Source organism: Drosophila subobscura, chromosome J (assembly GCF_008121235.1).
Source record: "Drosophila subobscura isolate 14011-0131.10 chromosome J, UCBerk_Dsub_1.0, whole genome shotgun sequence".
Classification (NCBI taxonomy): domain Eukaryota; kingdom Metazoa; phylum Arthropoda; class Insecta; order Diptera; family Drosophilidae; genus Drosophila; species Drosophila subobscura.
Window position 1 is genome coordinate 14,569,831 of NC_048532.1, and position 18,846 is coordinate 14,588,676.

Sequence of the window (18,846 nt, forward strand, 5' to 3'; positions counted from 1 at the left end):
AACCTCTCCCTTGCTCCCTCTTTGGGTCACAGTAAATTTGTTTAGATAATTAATACACACCACACACAGATACGCGCTTACAAGACTCCGCGTTAACCGGCAGATAAACGAGCAATGTATCGTTTTTTTTAGCGGAGACGTTAAACCCCCGCAAATGAGCGTCCGTCCGTACAGCAGATAGCAAGAGCTCTGACATTAGAGAACATTTCCACTAAAGGGTTTGTTATTGCATTATTTTGTTGAGATAGCAGCTTAAGTTGTGTTTAAATTCAAAAACTAGCGCTCATATCTTTTACATTAAGAACCCCTGGCAACTCTCCACCGATCCCTTAACATATGTCTGTTGATGGATTAAATGCAATGAACCAACCAATGTTAAATTCCATGAACGTTTATCGGCGGATACCCTGTAAAGTTAAGTAAAATAATGTCAGGCGTTAAACGAAACGAATGTTGGGTGCTTTCTGTGTTTTTCTTGCTTCTTGCGTTGTAGCGATTTCGATTTACAGCGGCAACATTTATGTAGAAAATCTCAAAGTACAGTTGAAAGCTTGCTCAAGCTTACAGGTAACAGTTGAGTGTAAGGGGCAGTCTGCAAAGAGCTTACATACATTTTACATAGATCGTTGGAGCTTTTGTTGGGTTGACTTCATCTAAACGCCAACAGATGGTGCTGCCACGACAGTAATGACAATGTGGGGCATCATCTCATCTCAGACTTTTGACGCCCTAAAGATCATAATTTGTTTTTTGTGTTGTTTTTATTATAAACATTAAAAAAATTCATGCATTTTTGTAGACTTTAATCATTTCTAGAGTAAATTTATGAGCTCCTCATCCCTTTCCATACACTTTCGATTTTTTTCCGGAATTGGTAGTGCATTTAATGTTTCTAATTCCCATTCTCAAACGGAATACCCCTTTAACGAAAGAAAAAACTTGACCCATTGATTGAAGCACAGTTCAATGTTTGATTATATACATTTCTGTCTTCCATTACAGCGATTCAAATTTATAATTCCAACAGAAGTGGAGAAAATACACTTTATAAGACAGATACAACCTGTAAGGAAAAACACCGACATGTACCTGCTACGGACTATGTGATACCCAGTTACTGGATAATAAGGGCTTGGGCAAATAGATGTAAGGTAAAACCCTGGTGCTGGAAAGATGGATATACCTTGTAATACCCTCAAGGAAGTAAGTACCAAATAATAGTAATCATGTGGCAGTGTGGTAATGTGTGAGGACATCCAATAATCAAATTAATGTAGTGGGGCTAAGTGCATGTAAGTGGTTTATTTTGAGAGCCATTTAATGGGCCCCGCCATACATCTGACGGAGCACTGCCACAATCGAATAGGACTTGCTCAGGATATTGGCGAAGCTCGTCAGGGTGAGGCCCATGAAGCCGCCGGCGGTGAAGAGGAGCGGTCGATCCGCATTAATCATGAAGATGAGCAACGTCCTCTTGAACTCAGCATCTAATTCATGCCAATTGCAGCCAAAGGCTGTGGTTGATAGGGTTTTGCTCTACAGAAATTAGGAGAATTAAGCAACCTGCAGCCATAGATATCTGTACCGTGGGGAGTGCACCTGCTCAAAGACCTCGTTGCCGAACCAGCAGTAGAGGAATATCTGACAGAAGACGCCGCTGAAGAGAAAGTAGATGAGCACGGAGCTGCCGGAACCATCGCCCACAAGCGCCTGGAAAACGGTCATGGCAAAGACCAGCAGCGACGACACAAACTGAAACATGACGGGAAGGCGGTAAATCTGCTCCAGTTGCTGACGCAAGCTGAAAGTGAATAAAGGGAACCTTGAACCTGCAGCAGACAAAGATGTATGGACATATGGCTAATGGATGCCATTACTTGATTACGACGCAGTGATACTTGACAATGGACACCATCCAACTGTTGGGATCCACTTGGAGCTGCGGGTCATCGAAGGCCAAGTTGAGGACCTTGAGGTGCATGCATATCTGGTTCATAAACACCACGTTGACGTTGTCGATGGTCGGAATGCCGCACGATATCCAGATGATGCTCAGCCCCATGTACAAATGCTGGACTTTGGGAGGCAGAAAGTGGGGCATATGGACGCGATATGGAAACCGCTTTCCGGCCATATCATCCGGCACTGCATAGGGTTAGGTTATAAAATGATTAGGAATGGACTGGAATATCTTACCAGTCAGCAGCATGACCATGGCAAGCGTGGAGGAGAATACCACCAGGCAGAAGTAAAAGAGACACACAAACTTGTTCTCCACTTCCAGCCGATGGAAGATCTCCCTCTGCTGGGGAGACAAAATGCAGGTTCTAGTGAGGTGCTTCAGTGTGGCAACTACCTGCCGGATGTCCTCGTAGCAGTAGAATGTGTTGAGCACCTGCCGGACATCTAATGGATGGGGATTACTGTTGCAGCAGCAGGCTGCAGCAATTGCTTACCTTGAACCAGTAGCCCACATGGGTCAATGTCATTACAACATTCTGTGTCATGATATCCACATCGTCCCAATTGAGCACCAGATCATAGATCTCCAAGAGCACATAGCAGAAGAGTAACGGCAGCACCACTCCACTGACGACGAGAATGCGGATGCTCTGTGCCCTCGACTCCGGCTTCAGTCCAGAGAGGGGGAGTCCCGTCAACTGGGCGAGCCACACATTCAGCTCGATGGATCCAATGCGGCCCTCATCCACATCCGACGGTCTGATCCGCTGAGTAAGTTCGCGTAGCCTTTCCATTTCGCAATGGGTTTGGCTTCCGCCTGGGAGAATGCTTTTATACATAGGTCGACGCGGTCACTGTCAGGCATTGCGTGAAGAAGGCGTGACATTCCAGCACCATCTAATTAGAGGGGGAAAAACCTCCTGGTGGGAGTAAATGCCATCCTGCCAAGTAGTATAAAATCGCTTTTAATCGGAGCATTTAGCACCCGGACTTTTTCGTGTAAATGTTGGAAAAATAAAATTATTCCACTAGAAGAATACACAGACATCAATCTTATGCAAACAGTCATATTAGTATTAGTTGGTAATTAATATTCTTTAAGTCTTAAGTATCCTTTCCGAAGAGCACCTTTGGGTGCTACCTAAATCTGGGTAGAGGCCTGCGAGCTTGAGGTATCCCTCGGCAGTTTCTTAGCTGCAGTCGTATTGCGACTCCCTTGAGATTTCAGGCTTACGACACTTCGTATGTTCCTTGACTGATATCTAGGAGAAAGAACATATGTTAGAAAAATCGGGCAGTTTTCAAAGTGCGAAATCATTAGAACAAGAAAACGAAAACAAGACACAAAAAACCATGCTTAAAAGCGAGACAGAGAAAGGTTAGCAAATGGATTAGCAGAGCTCAGACCTGTAAGTTACTAAAGCTACAACTAGAAAGGGGGAACCTTAACCATGCTTAGAGATCTAACCAATAAGTTTTAGAAGTTAAACCAACACCAAACAAATCGAGAGGATAATCAGTCGCTTTACCTATAGCCGTTGCGTCTCTTCGAGTGAGACCTCTTCCTCGGAACAATCGTCGTTACTTAACAGAGATATTTTCATGATGAAACCCGATTATTTTCCCCAGCTAAACACATATTGAGCACAAATCGCTTACCTTTTCTTGAACAACTTCAAAACACTGAGCTTCGTCACGAACAGGAAGAAGATGATTATGCCCAGCGACCAGTTAACGTAATCGGCGACCCGCAGGACTCTCTTCCAAAACTCGTGGCTCTGCACCAAGTAGGAGACTATCTCCAGGCTCCAATTCACGCCCATGATTATGAAGAGTCGCAGAAATAGGCCATAGCTGTGAGTGGACAGAGAGGATACTTGATGATGCCTGTAACCATTCGTTACAAGCTATATTCTTACGTCTGCTTGTCGGAGTTATGTTTCTGCTTTCTCTCCTGGCGATCGGCAACGACCTGCAGTTGGCGTTTCACTGCAATAATTTCAATGGCCGTGAGAATGAACATTGTCGCATTGAAAATGATCACAATTAACATTGGTCCATAGAGGTATAGCATGGCCGACCAGTCATGAGTCTTGATCCAACAGCTGTAGAAAGTTACGCCAGGCATCCAGGGCTCATTCTCAGCATTATCCTCCACTAGATGGTCCACCATATAAATGACGGCCGTAAAGATGAATGCCATTCCCCAGGCATAGATGCTGTACAAAAGGAACAAGTACTTCGACTGATAGGAGGCTCCCTGACTGCTGCCTAACGAGGAACGTAGATCCCAACTGATGACAGACAGCCACAGAAAGGTGGACATCACGAAGTAGTAGCCAGTGTATCCTATGGTGGAGAGAGAGTTTAGTTTCGAACTAATATCCGATCGGGCAGTATACCTGCTGTCGCGCAAAAGTTATTCGTCAGCTCCCACAAGTCAAGCAGAAGGAAAAGGTAACCCATAAAGAGGCAGATAAGACAGCAAACGAAACAATTTCCATGGAGATTCCGAAGCTTTTTCAGACAGCGATAGACGGTGATCGTTGAGAAGAGGCACACGAGGCTACAAATTAAAACTGAGGATGGCAAAACAAATATTTTCAATTAAAGAACGGAGCGGATCGTTACAGTGCTCTCGCTCACCAATGGTTTGGCCCGTCTTGTCACCCGACTTGATCGCGCAATTGTGGGCAACTATCCGTAGGGACGTCGTCTCGCCCTCTTTAAAGTGTTCCGGTTGGAGGCAGTAATCCCGCTTGCTCATCGTGACATTGTCGTAGGATCGGGACAAGGACCCATTCTAAAGAAAGATCACTGGCATTAGGCTTCGCGGGAAATGGGGTACGCGGTATGGTGGGGTCCAAACCTCAAACACTGTGTACTGATCCGTCTCCTCTCGATCGTTGAGCGAGTACATTTCATTGCAGGGCTTCGGGAGATCGCTCTGAAGGATAAACTCCTTCTGGAAGTGTCCCCTGAACACGGTTCCATTTTGCAGTGTCACGTTCACGTATGGATTCAGTCGGGTCAGATCGACGCTGCCACTGCACTGCCCATTGGCCATCAACTGAGAGTGGTGGCAGCAGAAACGGAGACACGTCCTTAGCTTGCAAACGCAACCACGCAGATGGGTCTCCACCGGCTCCCTGGTGCCGTCCGGCAGTACAGTGTAGTTATATTCCGCCGTAAGCTCACTCGGAATGAGTAGATCCTGGTACAGATAAGAACCATTGACCAGCCGCTGGCTCCCCGTCACGTTAAGCGTGTCGAAGAAGTCGCAGGGCATGGTCTCGATCTCTGTTCCAGAAAATATCGCTGCATCCAGCAGAATAAGACCAGCAATGTAGAATAACTTTAGCATTTTATTTCAGAGAATCTGCAAGTGAGAAGAGCAAGATTTTATTTTATCAAAGAGTGCACAAAGTAAGATGGTAGCACGAGTACTTGGACAACTTAGTGACCTATGTATATCACGGAGACAGTATACAGTCAAAATGTGTGTACATCATTTTGTGGCATCTTCTGTGGGAACATACATACATATGTATGCATTTCATACCGCCCACTGAATTCTGTGCGTGTTTGTATCTTGTTTTTATACAATATTCTCTGGAATATTATCATTCGAACCGACTGTACTTCAACGATTACTCCTCTTTCACTTCCACTTTGATCTCGCTCTCGATTTCGTTAATTAAGAACTCTTGATACTTGAGTAAGTCTTTAGGCACTGCCTTCAGCATTTTTTGCAGTACAAGAGATGATCGTCTGTTCTCGACACACTCGACTTTAAAACTGCAAACCGTTGCATGTGCTTTTCCATTTATATATCTTATATATCTTGTATGCATCATATACATATGTACATACTGCATGCGATAAATGTATGCGCCTTTCTTCTCGATGAGCCACATGTGGGGCATATGGCATTATATCAGAAATTGTGTTGCTTCAATTATGCATTTATTGGTTCACATTCCACCGCAAAAGAGGTGCATGTGTATCCTGCGTCCTGTGCTATAAAGTTGGCGTTTACTCAACATGAATATTCAAGAGCACAGCCAGATGTTATACTTTATGAAACGCCCTTCCCAATGGTCCACTCAAAATCCCTCAGTGTCCCGATAGCCTTGCTCTTAATGTGATTCACATTGTATTGATAATGGTACACAAGGGGTTTATTGGTCAAAGAGCATGTCAACAATGCCGATAAGGAAATCCAGAGAACTCGCGATGAATAATAAAGCTATTATCGCTATACAGGAATTGTCGCTGGATAGGGAGGGGGAGTCCAATTATAAAATGTAGTGCTGTAGGCTGAATGTAGTACAGATGTAGTACTGAGTACCTGGTATAAAAGTATTGACGCGTAAGAAGCGTCTCACACGTCCCGTTTCATGATGAGTTCGTTTGCCTCAGCTTTATATCTGTTTGTGCATTGTATGCGCATGCTTTGTCAATTTGTACAATGAGTTAAATGAGTTCTCGAGCAAAAAATAACCGAAACAAGTACACTGCTAAACTTTGGAGAAGTACCAAAAAATTAAAAGCTGCCGCACAATTTAATACCAATAGCAACAATATATCTTCACTAAAGATTAGTTTCTATAAATATTTATAACTTTTTTTTTTAATTTACATTTTGTAACACCTACATTAAAATTTGTTATATGTGTTGTATCAAAATGTAATATTCTTGTTATTTAGTTTATATTGTTTTCATGCAATCATTACAATTCTTTTTTTGGAGAGTTATAAGATCCGAATTTGAACGAAACGCAGCGCCAGCGTAATTTTCAAAAAGGCAAAAATACATTGTCCCGAAATTGTATGCAGAAAGCGGAGTACCAATTATATATGTGTATAATATACAAGCACGTACAGACATTCATAAGTACATATGTGTAAAGCCGCATTAATTTCCTGCTCCAAGCTCAAATGCATCGCGTGGGTCACGTTCGCGTCAGAAATGAAGACTGAAGCACGATAACGCGCCCTTCCATGCAGGATTCCCATGCAGATCTACAAGTCGTTGCACTTCCAAACTTGTTTACCGCCGGCGGTTGGCAGGGAGACGAGGCGGCAAAAAGGCAGGGCTGTAAGATGCCACGAAAGATCGTTCAAATTCAGTCAATATGTGCTGCCGGTGTGTGATCTAGCTTGTTTTTTGTTTACATTACCTGTTGCACTATCGGGAGCGGCGCCATTCGATATTTGCAATAGTAGCATGCGAAGGAGAGGACTCATTTTTGCGTAGCTCGCGCTCGCCATCGGATGCCGATACTATACGTATGGTGGGTATAAGCCGCTATCACTGTATTTTCTCTAAATGTATTTGACTGTATTTAGCTGTATGCAGATACAACAAAATTCCCCACACTTCATGAAAATGTTTAAAAGAAAAATAGAAACAAGTATGGCGCGCTACTAACATGTCTCGTTTTACAAATAACATCGATATATTTACGGTATATTTTTAAAATGAAAAAATTTATTTCCGAGGGTCTGTCGGTATATGCTATCGATATTTACGAGATCAGGTACATTTAATAATATACGCTGTCCAAACTCCCAAATGTCTCACAAGGAGTTTCTCTCTTTTCCGCCAGCCACTCTTTTGGAGAATTGATTGATAAATCGGATAAAATTATTGTTTTAGCTCGGAGACTAGTAATGTCATCAAAATCGAGCAAAATAGTTTTGAGATTCACGGAATTTACAGTATATTTTGATATATTTCCGAGGTTTATTTCACGTAGGATGAAAATCGCCGTGTAATTTACCTGGCGCCACTGGAATTTTTGTGACGTATTTACCTGTTGCCGACACCTTAGTTTTTGGTACAAATTTCGCACCATGAAAGCTCCGTTGCTTTTTTAAGGGAGTTTTGAAAGCTCTTTTCCTTTTCGAAGGGAGTTTGAACAACTAATGAGAACAACTAAATATAAAATATTAAAAATATAAATAATTAACTACAGAAAATATATAGAAATAAAAGAAAAGAAATCAAATCTATGAAAACACCATCCATAGGTGATTAGTTAGACGATAATGATGATAAAGTATTATAAATATGAATAATGAATTATGAATGATACCGGATTCTAGCCCCACTTATGTTGTAAAGATAGATAAACTGCCCCGAAAGCACTCCGAGCTTAATTTTGTGAATTTTTCAGGAAACCAATATAATATCTTTTCCTCGTTTGTTCCGCGCGCTTTCACTAATTGTCAATGATATCAGTTAACATACATGTGTCGGTTTTAATAATTTACATACATTTGCATACTGTAGACAAAGCTGCCATGAATGCAAAATTCAAATACAAATCTGTAAAATATAAGGTCATAAGGTATACAATCCAATAAAAAGGAGTATTTATAATAAGCAAAATTGATTCTTTAATCGGATTAAATTATTGAGTCAATGTTGAAAGTCTTTGCAAGCTAGTAATATCAAATAGAACATCAAAATTCGAGGAATCTGATTTAAGACTACGGTATATTTTACGGTATATTTTAAAAATGCAAGGGTATATTTCCGAGGGTCTGTCGGTATGTTTTATCGATAATCCCGCGGTCACACTGGTTGAGTTCGTTTCGGTTTGGTTTTTCGTTTTTATCCGTTTTGTGCAAGAAAAAGTAAAACAAATACAATAATATTAAATAATAACATTGATGTATAATATTTGGATTTGTGAGCATATGCAGTAAGTTGTTTAGTTGTTTTGTTTAGTTTCCACGAGCGGCGTGTATTGGTTGTGTATGCGAGAGTGCGTTGGTGTTCTATGTTGTGACCCCCGTCCCCTTCGCTGTTCGGTTATGTGTAAAACATATTCAACCTTTTGTTAAAAGGAAATAAACACATGTGAATGCATATACTTGCATATATCAGTCCATGTGTATAAATATATTCTTGTTGGTGAGAATTCAAGTGCAGTAAAAACGCAGACAGGAGACCCAGAACGAGGAGAAGAGTGCCAGAGAGAGTGTGAGAGGGGGGGCAAGCGAGAGACATCTTGTTGTTGTCCCTGCCTGTGCTGCTGGCTTATCTTTCAGCCGCAGGCGGCAGGCAGCCCAGCAGCATCAATGTCTCTGCCCTTGTCGCCCCTTTCTGATAATTATTATTATAATTCCCTCTTCCTTTTGCACTCGCAAACGCATGCACGACACACACACGCACACCATTGCAGGCCCCGCATATGCCGCCTACTCAGAGCAGCATCTTCCTGACTTGTGCGTGCGAGCGAGATAAAACACAAGGTACATTAAAGAGGAGGTAAGGTTGTGGGAGCTTGGCTTCTACTCGGCAGTTAAACGAAAGAACCAATAGAAGGTATGAATAATTTCTATGCCACCCAGAGAAGTACCTACCTGCCCTACCTTCTCGCTAATCAGCCTTCCACCAACACGCACGCACACATGGAGAAGAGCCGCAGCATAAGCCTCGGAACGCAGTGCAATGAAGGAAGCGACAAAAGGCCGCTGATCCGAGTGAGATGCCTGCCATGTGATGTGATGTGATGTGTTCTCCCCGTTTCTTGTGTTGTGTCTTGTGCAATTAATCATTTATTGTGTGTTTACACATTCTTCAATTAGTGGCAACCTCTAAGCCGCTCCCCTTCAGGCTCCCCCATCTCTGTAAGCACAATCGAAAGAGGAAAGGCGAAGAATTAGAATAGCGTAAAGTGGTAGAAAGAGCAAAGTCAGCTGAGAGTATACACCGCGAGAAATTACTGTGTATGGTGTAAGAAAAATGATTAAAAGGAAATGCAGATGTCAGCAATGGAAGAAATTAGTGTGAATTGTGTGTAAAAAGTGATTACGTTTATGTACAATTTGTGCCATCGTCGCCCGGGCTGGGGCTGGGTCTGGGTCTGGGTCCGTGCCTGGGACTGCAGACTGGGGGCTGTGTGCGTTTATATGTGTGTGTGTGTGTGTTGCATGTGAAATATGGACACGAAAATAGCATAAGAAGAATGTTGAATGTTGAACAAACACACACGGGGTTGCGCTGCGCACTTTCGATGGCAGCGACGGCCGGGGGCAGAAGCAATAAAAATTAAAAGGCAAACAACGATAAGCGGCCCCTCGGACTAAGCCCAACATGACCCACACCCTTTTCCCTCCAACCTAATATATGGACGATGTGCACACATGGCAACCCTGACGCATAGCGGTAAAAGAAACAACAAAAACCCAAACAAATGCATATATAGACGATAATTAATGCCGTTCCAATGTAATTGATGCGTCCCTGGCACGAGAGAAAATCAATCGAAAGAGCCCCGGTTATCCCCCCGGTAGCTATCTATCCACCGTAAAGCCCTAATGAAATTGTTCAATTTTAAAAGTAATTTCAGAGAGGGTTGCGCCACAGCTCCATTTCCTCCTTCCCTCCGCCACTCCTGGACCACAGGACCACCTGGTCTGGCAGGGAATTCAATTTTGCTCTAATTTTACTTTGATGGGGGTTGCCAGGCGCGTTGAAAGCTCCTCCTGCATCCATCTCTCTCTCTGAATAGACCAAAGATTGTAATTGAAATTGAGTGACATCTGCTGGTTGTCCTCTGGTACCCTTGTCCGCCACCACTCCACTCCCCGCTTTTCTGTGTTGTTGGTTTTTCTTGTGGCTTGGCCGTTTCTCATATTTCGTTTCCTTAGAAGTTCAACGTCTGTCTGCGGTTTCCATTACCTCACCATGGATGGATGGGGAGGGGGGAGATAGGCTTTGTGCCCATTGCCCTTGTCAACCAGCGAGAAGAGAAGAGGAGAGCGTTGTTGTGCTCTGGAGGGGATTGAGTAACCATGAGAGATAAGCACTCGATGGCGAAGCTTCAATCTCAAGTCGAATCTCAAGTGCCGCTGCAAAAGTGCTGCCTTGGCTAGATCTCTTGACTGGTTTGGCCCGCGAGAGCTTTCTGTTGTGACGAACAAAGAAAGAGAGAAGCGGAAGCTGCCCTCAATGCGAGCAATCCCAGTAGGCCAGAGGGACAGCGACAGCGGAAGAGGAAAAGAAAGAGCAAAGAGCAAGCGAAATCAACATAAAATACATACAAACACACACTCGCAAACAAAAGCCCTCGTACGTGTGCAAATATTGGCATGAATGATAATTTCAAGCCGAAACTCGGTCAACGAACCGAAAGAGAAGAGTCTTCCCCGCCCCCCATTGAAACAATGCATCCATATGCCCCCCTATCCGCCGCATCTCCCGCAGCTCTAGTGTAGTCCATTTCGATTTCAGTTTCATAATGAAACCAAAAACGTAATTGAGAAGCGAGTGCTGGACTGACTGACTGACGCTTCCCCTCCTCCCATTTGGACAACCTGCATTGGCCATAAATAGAGGCTACAGCCCCGACCGACCACAATGGTTGATCGCCACAGCCGAACCGGGCCTGGCCTGGCCTATGGCTTCCGCACAAATATGGCACCCGGCAGCGTGGTGAGGGGCGGCAGTTGTACGAATATGAATACGAGTACGAGGTACGTTCCCGCGGGTCTGTCTGCCTCCCGTGGGCGTCACAGAATGACGCAACCTTTCATTTGTTTATTATAATAATCATATTTGTTGTACTTTTGCCAACCTGTTGACAGCCAAAAGAACTTATATTATCGACCCCAAGGGCCCCTCCCATTCGTTGCTCCTTTCTCCATAATGTCATGGGTACTACGTGTGCCTTACAAATTTGCATGGCGGCATGTTATGTTTGCGCTAATGATTGCTACTGATAACGATTCAGGGGAGCGGAGATAATGGATCGTAGCAGCTAAAAAGAGAGCGAGAGAGAGAGAAGTAGAGGTACCTTGTGCTCGGATCTTAAGCCCCATTTATTTAATACCCATTTGTGATTCAGTTTGTGGTTCAGTGCTTTGTTGTTCCACGATATAAATTAAACCCATGTCAATGATAATGCCCACACTTTTCCACTAGTTCTAGTTACGCCTCGGCCCATAGTTCCCCCAGTTCCCATACATATCGATGCCATCTAGTATTGACTCGAACACAGCCCCGGAAGCAGTTTGTTTTTATAGAACAGACTACAAAAATATCGTATCTATTGATGGGATGAATCCATCACGCCAAGAAAAGTAAATTTTAATTTTCAAGAACAAAGGATCGTAAATGTGTACAGTGAAGACTCGCCACTGAGCGGACACTTGCTAGAACGATTCGTAAACGCATTTCCTCTCCGTGTGGGTGGAGGCTTACTGTTCCTAGAGAACTGACTCAAGGGAACTTAGTAGTTAACCACTGGGCGATAATTACCTGGCAACAACCCACAAAAGAGAAGAGGGGGAACAAAGCTCTGTTTCCGATTTCTTTTTCCATCATTTATCATTCGCGTTGGAGTGTCCGCCCCAGAGAGAAGCACAACAAAAGCAGCAGCAGCAGCACCAGCAGCAGCAGCGTGCATATAACCCAGTTAATACACAAAAAACAGAACAGAAGAAGGTTAAAAGGTAAAAAGACGAAGACATACAATACCATAGCTGTGGCTAAACGTGTATCTGTGGGTATTTTTGTAGCATTTAAGCCAATTACATGGCACATCAATCATTTGCAAAGACGATTTTCAGCCAAAGAGAGCTGAGTGCTGGGTGGGAGCTTCTCCGTCCAGCCAACAATGAATGGAGTAAGGTGTGTGTGCGAGTTTGTTTACTAGTATCTGTAGCTAAAAGTGGGTGTTGTGGTGGTGCCTTATCTACGAGTTTGACAACAGTTATTCTTGGCCTGCTTACGGCCCTCGAGTAAAAGCTGGAAATGGAAAGGCGCACTACTCTGGTCGTAGGAAGCCGAGCAGTGTGAGGGGGAGGCGGAGTGCTGGGCTTCAAGAAACAATGAAGAATTAGTCACCCAGCCACTTGTCGCAAGTGTGAAGTGACGACTTCTGTTCTACGTGAAAATATGCCACAGAGAGGAGAGGAACATGGAGATGAAGCTCTGTGGAAGTAAAGCAAACAAACAATAGACAGAACGGAAGCAACTCGACAATTTTATGCCCCTTCATCAACTAAATTTTGTTTCTCTCTTTTTGCAGCTCATCAGCAGAAGAGAACACCAGCAGCAACAACCATCCAACAGTCAATCAGAGATCCATCCAAAAATATAGCAGCAGGAGAAGAAGGGAGGCGGAGGAAGCGGAGTTTACTAAAAACAAACAAACATAAATATTCTTGCCAATTTATCGAATAAACAAGAAGCCGAGCCAGGAGAGGAACGGAACCCCCATAACAGCCACTGCCATAAGGAGTCAGTCTCTCTCCCCTATACAATCAGAGCGCCATCCAAGCAAACAGAACGGAGACGTCAGCAACTAGCAATCGCCCAGCCTACCACATATAGCAACCTAAACCCCGGAGGACAGCATGGACATGGTCGGACATGTTTGAGCGCTTCCGTTTGAGCAATTTGAGCAGGAACTTTCGTCTACGCGGAGGCAGCAGCGAACTGGCGCGCGACAAGAAGAACCAACAGCAACGGCAGCAATGCGTCACAGTCCTGTTCCTAGATGACATCACGCACACCTTTCGGCTCGAGGTGAGTCCCGAGTCCGTCCATGCTTCAGGCGATCCATTAGCTATGCGCATAATTATTTGCGAACACAAAGAAAGTTTGCTGTAATCATCATTCATTGGTTATTCATTTTTGTCGTTTTCATTTTTTTGGCATCTGCACTTGAGACGAGACGAGACTCACTTTCATTGTGTGGCAAGCACCTCGCATCTCCATCTCCATCTACTCTCTCCGCTCCCCTTCCCACAGACCTAGACACGCACTTGTCCGCATTGTTGTTGTTTTTCCAATCCCCATTCCGAGATTTTCTCTTTCTCCATTAAATGGTTTTGGTGGTTAAAGATGGAAAATTAAGCCCCAAATGAAATCTGGCTATCGAATTGCAACTAAATTTCAGTCGTTTAATCACTTTAATTGTCTCGAAAGACCAAAGAAAGTGCAGCTTAGAGGAAGAAGACAAATTAAAACAACTTCTTCATTTCAGAAACGTGCGAAGGGCTCTGAACTATTGGATCAGGTCTTTCAATATCTCGAACTATCCGAAAGGGATTACTTTGGTCTCTTGTTTCCACAGAAACCAGGGGATGTTGTGGTATGTATGCGAACTCCTCTGAATCTCCAGTTGAGTCTAATTTTGATTCCCCTTTTTCAGAGATGGGTGGATGCCCAGAAGCAGTTCAAGAAGCAATGCAGCAGCGTCACGCTCGACAACGATGCCGTTCCATTATTAGAGTTTAGAGTTAAGGTAAAGACGATCCATCCTGAATATGTATTTGTATATCCATGATAATTCCTTTGCAGTTCTTTGTAAGCGATCCCAGCCGCTTGCAGGAGGAGTTTACACGCTACCAGTTCTATCTGCAGATCAAGCGAAACATTCTGCTGGGCAAATTGCCATGCTCCAGCAACACCCAGTGCCTGCTTGCCAGCTACACAGTGCAATGTGAGTTGCCCTTTACTGTTGACTGTGATCTCATCTAATCCTTCTTGTGCATTTCTTTAGCCGAGCTGGGCGACTTCAATGCCGCAGAACATCAGGTGGGATATTTGAATGGACTGCAGCTGCTCTCGGAGCAAACACCAGAGGCAGAGCGGAAGGTGAGCGAGCTGCACAAGCTGCATCGGGGCCAACTGCCAGCGGATGCGGAGTACAACTATCTGGAGCATGGCAAGCGGCTGGAACTGTACGGCATTGACCTGCACAAGGCCACCGACTCGAGCGGCAAGGATCTGCAGCTGGGCGTGTCGGCTGTCGGGCTGCTGGTCTTCCAGCATGCGCTGCGGGTGAACACATTCTCGTGGAGCAAGATGGTGAAGGTGTCGTTCAAGCGCAAGGACTTCTTCATTCAGCTGCGACGCGAGCCTAGCGAGAACTACGACACGCTGCTGGGCTTCGGGATGATCAGCCACAAGCACGCCAAGGCCCTGTGGAAGTCGTGCGTGGAGCATCACAGCTTCTTCCGGCTGAAGCGGCCGCACCGCCTCTCGCGCTTCCTCAACATCAGCCTCGGCAGCAAGTTCTACTACTCGGGCCGCACGGAGCTCCAGGCGGTGCAGGAGTCGAAACAGCGCGGCCGCATTCACAAGGCATTTGTGCGTTCGCCCAGCAAAAGGCTGCTGGTCGGAGGCGGGGCAGCTGGTGGCACAAGCTCCTCGGGAGGCACTCCCCTCATGCATAGCGGCGGCAGCGGTGGCTCCGAGAGCGCTGCCTCGCAGCACAATGGCAAACCGTCCGCATCCACCATTCTGACCATCACGAAGACGAGCCGTCCGCATGACAACAAGGTCACCTCCAAGGAGGCCGACTCCATGCCGCGCAAGGCCTGGGAGCAGCAGAGCGACGAATACGACATTCAACTGTGAGTCCAATGAGTTCTGCTCCCGCCTGCAGCTTGGATTATAATTTGTATTTTTTGTATCTCTGCAGCGATGTGGGATTCATTGAGCAGTGCAGTCGTCGCTTCGAGTCACCCTCACCCATGCCGCCCGCCTACAGCTCGGGCCAGCACAGTCCCCTGCTGCTGCCCACCACCATAGCGGATGCAGTGGGCCAGGGCCAGCCCGACAGCGGCAGTGATCTGATCACCATACGCCTGCAGGCGGACGAGCAGGGTCGCTACGGCTTCAATGTGAAGGGCGGCGTGGATCTCAGCCTGCCCGTGCAGGTGTCCAAGGTCGTGCCGCACACGCCCGCGGATCGCTGTACGCCACGTGTCTGCGAGGGCGACGAAGTGCTCATGATCAATGGCCGCGATGTCCACGGACTGCGGCACGAGCAGGTGGTGTCCATGATCCGCGACTGCCGCCACCAGTCCAGCGGCGAGCTCTTGCTCACGGTGCGGCCCCAGCGCTCGGCTCCGCTGCTAATGGAGGAGGAGCCGCTGTATCAGTATGTGCCGGAGAGCGATGAGATCGGCTCGCACTCGAACCTGCTCGACGGCGACGCCCTGTTCACCCAGAGCCTTCTGCTGCTCAGCGACGGCCTGGCTTCTGGCGCCCTGCTCGCCCAATACGAGCTCATGTATCGCAAGAATCCCGATCTGGCCATCACCGAAGCACGCAAAGCGGCCAACGCGGCCAAGAATCGGTACCGCGACATATCGCCATGTAAGCAGCAGCATGATCCCAATCCCTAGCAGATCGGTTCCTAATTGAATCCGTTCCATTTCAGATGACTGCACGAGAGTGTCGCTGGTGAACTCCCTGACCGGCGACTACATCAACGCCAACTACGTGAACATGGAGATACCGGGAGGAGCGGTCAACCGATATATTGCCACCCAGGGACCGCTGGCCAGCACCACTACCGATTTCTGGCGCATGGTGCAGCAGGAGAGCAGCCACCTGCTGGTGATGCTCACCACGGTGATGGAGGCGGGGCGCCAGAAGTGCCATCAGTACTGGCCCGTCACCGGTGAGGAGCTGCAGCTGGCCGAAGGCTTCTCGGTGCGTTGCCTCAGCGAGAAACCGGACGAGACGGGCAGCTTCGTCTTTCGGGAGTTTGTGCTGAAGGACAAGCACGAGCAGCGGCACATACATCACATGCAGTACCTGGCCTGGCCGGACCACTGCGTTCCCTCCGACCCCAATCTCTTCCTGGAGTTCACCGAAAGAGTGCGTGCCGCGAGGACCCGCACCCTGCTGCAGGAGATCGAGGAGAGCCTGAAGCAGGTGCGACTGATGGACGCAGATGCTGGCGACGACGAGAACGGGGGCCTGATGAGGGAGCGCAAGTGTGCGGCCAGCAATGGAGCCACGCCAGAGGATGAGACACCCGTCTCCACCAGCGTGCATCAGTGAGTAGTCCATACGCTAGGTGATTCCTCGAGAACTAATCCTTTTCTGCAGGTGCATCAGTGCCGCCAATCCCCCTGTGATTGTCCACTGCTCAGCGGGCATCGGACGCACTGGTGTGCTCATACTGATGGACACGGCGCTGGCCCTGATGGAGTCCCGTGAGCCCGTCTATCCCCTGGACATTGTGCGCACCATGCGCGATCAGCGCGCCTGCATGGTCCAGAATGTGGTAAGTGCATCAACAGAATGCAGAGTGCCTCGCCTCTTAATCTATTTCCAATGTGCTTCCATTCCAGAGTCAATATCGATTCGTGTGCGAATGCATTTGTGCCGCCTACATGAAGATGTCGCGCAGCAGTGCGGCTATCCACGACGATGATGACTAGGGACTAGGAGAGAAGTGCACTGCATCCCCGCAAAGTTGGAGTTGGACAATCTATCTATTTACTCAATCTACAATCTTCCGCTTTACATGCCCCGACTAAACCAACTACACCAACCTACACCTACACCTACACCTACACCTAAATCTATCTTACTGTTAGTACCCGTAGACATATGATTAAAACTGATTGTATATCATTATAATTATTACCGACTCGATCGCGTCTCTATATATTGTATTACCCACTCCGTAAATCCGTACATAAGATATTCAAGAAAAACCGTATATGTATATGCCTCTCTATACCACATGCTGCAAGTGATGCATGGAAAAGAATTCTAAATTTTACAAAGCAACACCACAAGATGGTGAACGAAGTGAACCAACTACCTATCGATGTATACAAACAAAGCGAAGCAGACGGCAAATTTATTTACACTGAACGCTACCGCATCACACGATTGCTGAACGAGAACAATACGCAAAACCAGGAACAGAAACAGAAACAGATAAAATATATAAAAAGATATATATGTACATGATAGACAAAAAAAGAGAAGAAAACTGTTAGTATTTTAGCACCAAATCAATAAATGTATTTATGGTAAAACACATCAACAATTAAATAAAATATGTAATTCGAAAATGTATTGGTTATTCCTTTGGTGAAGGGATACAAAAAACCATGGCATACTTTTGGGATGGGCGGATTTATTATTTATTTTGTGGTGTGGCATACTTTTGGGGTGCACGCTACATAGCAATATCAGCAATACCATAACAATATAACGGAAAACAGCCACATCCTGCAGTCCTTGTGGTCGTTGATAGATTCATATGATGCGGGAGACTCTTCCGCTCACGAGGACTCGTATCACGTCTTTATCGGTTGCGAAATGGCGATATTATAGAAATTATATCCTTAATCCTTGATGTCCTTGAAGCGAAACTGATTGAAACGGATCGGGGAAGTTGTCCTGATTACGAAAAGGTATGGCACATCCTGATCGGCCCATAAACAAAGAAGAAAACAATAAAATTCTGTTTTTGGTGTGCAATTTGCGGTTTCATAGCATCCAGCTTTTGACACAGTAAAGAAAGTTAAAACCAGCTACTTTCTGCTGATTTCTGTTGGCCTGGTACTCGGTCCGAAAATTTACATTTGTGCGAAGCATTTTTCAGGTATTTTGTTTGTTCACAGTGGCGCCCCAACTCTGAGCGGTCAATTCTCGAACTACGCTATTTTAGTTCCAGAAGTGTCCGTCGTAATATTGGGGGCGCCACTGTGCATTTTCTTTTGTACAACAACAACAACAACATCTGATGACAACAACAACAGGGCAGATTTGTTTTGTTGTTTGATCCTTTATTTGCTGGCCGATCAGGACATGCCGCACCTCCTCGTGATCGGAACAATATTTCCGATCGCTTACGATCACTTCGGATGTAAGGATATTAAGGATAATGCCATTTTAAGGATGTTTTTGTATAGAATTCAAATAACGCTATAACTCGGCTGTTTCCTATCGGATCAGGACATGCCACACCTCCTCGTGATCGGAAGAATATTTCCGATCGCTTACGATCACTTCGGATGTAAGGACATTAAGGATAATGCCATTTTAAGGATGTTTTTTGGTTAAAAACCCCACAACGCCCTAACTCGGCCGTTTCCTGT

General features: G+C 45.7%; 3 protein-coding genes across 3 annotated transcripts; 1 reads left to right on the forward strand and 2 right to left on the reverse strand.

Moving 5' to 3' along the window:
• Window positions 1-788: 788 nt before the first annotated feature.
• LOC117895563 (odorant receptor 2a-like) lies at window positions 789-2,839 on the reverse strand. Its single transcript, XM_034803279.1, has 5 exons — window positions 2,457-2,839; window positions 2,197-2,395; window positions 1,878-2,145; window positions 1,600-1,801; window positions 789-1,536 (listed from the first exon to the last, which is right to left on the reverse strand). Exons 1-5 carry the CDS (start codon window positions 2,799-2,801, stop codon window positions 1,318-1,320), a joined length of 1,233 nt encoding a protein of 410 aa, XP_034659170.1. The 5' UTR covers window positions 2,802-2,839; the 3' UTR covers window positions 789-1,317.
• A 72-nt stretch (window positions 2,840-2,911) lies between these two features.
• On the reverse strand, window positions 2,912-7,103 carry LOC117895562 (G-protein coupled receptor Mth). The gene is made up of 8 exons (XM_034803278.1): window positions 6,848-7,103; window positions 4,832-5,341; window positions 4,609-4,765; window positions 4,365-4,541; window positions 3,882-4,311; window positions 3,622-3,816; window positions 3,492-3,546; window positions 2,912-3,224 (listed from the first exon to the last, which is right to left on the reverse strand). Exons 2-7 carry the CDS (start codon window positions 5,324-5,326, stop codon window positions 3,492-3,494), a joined length of 1,509 nt encoding a protein of 502 aa, XP_034659169.1. The 5' UTR covers window positions 5,327-5,341; window positions 6,848-7,103; the 3' UTR covers window positions 2,912-3,224.
• A 1,461-nt stretch (window positions 7,104-8,564) lies between these two features.
• LOC117895559 (tyrosine-protein phosphatase non-receptor type 4) lies at window positions 8,565-17,722 on the forward strand. Its single transcript, XM_034803268.1, has 10 exons — window positions 8,565-8,675; window positions 13,011-13,510; window positions 13,971-14,078; window positions 14,139-14,231; window positions 14,288-14,429; window positions 14,490-15,345; window positions 15,414-16,093; window positions 16,158-16,782; window positions 16,835-17,012; window positions 17,080-17,722. Exons 2-10 carry the CDS (start codon window positions 13,355-13,357, stop codon window positions 17,167-17,169), a joined length of 2,928 nt encoding a protein of 975 aa, XP_034659159.1. The 5' UTR covers window positions 8,565-8,675; window positions 13,011-13,354; the 3' UTR covers window positions 17,170-17,722.
• The last annotated feature ends 1,124 nt before the right edge of the window (window positions 17,723-18,846 follow it).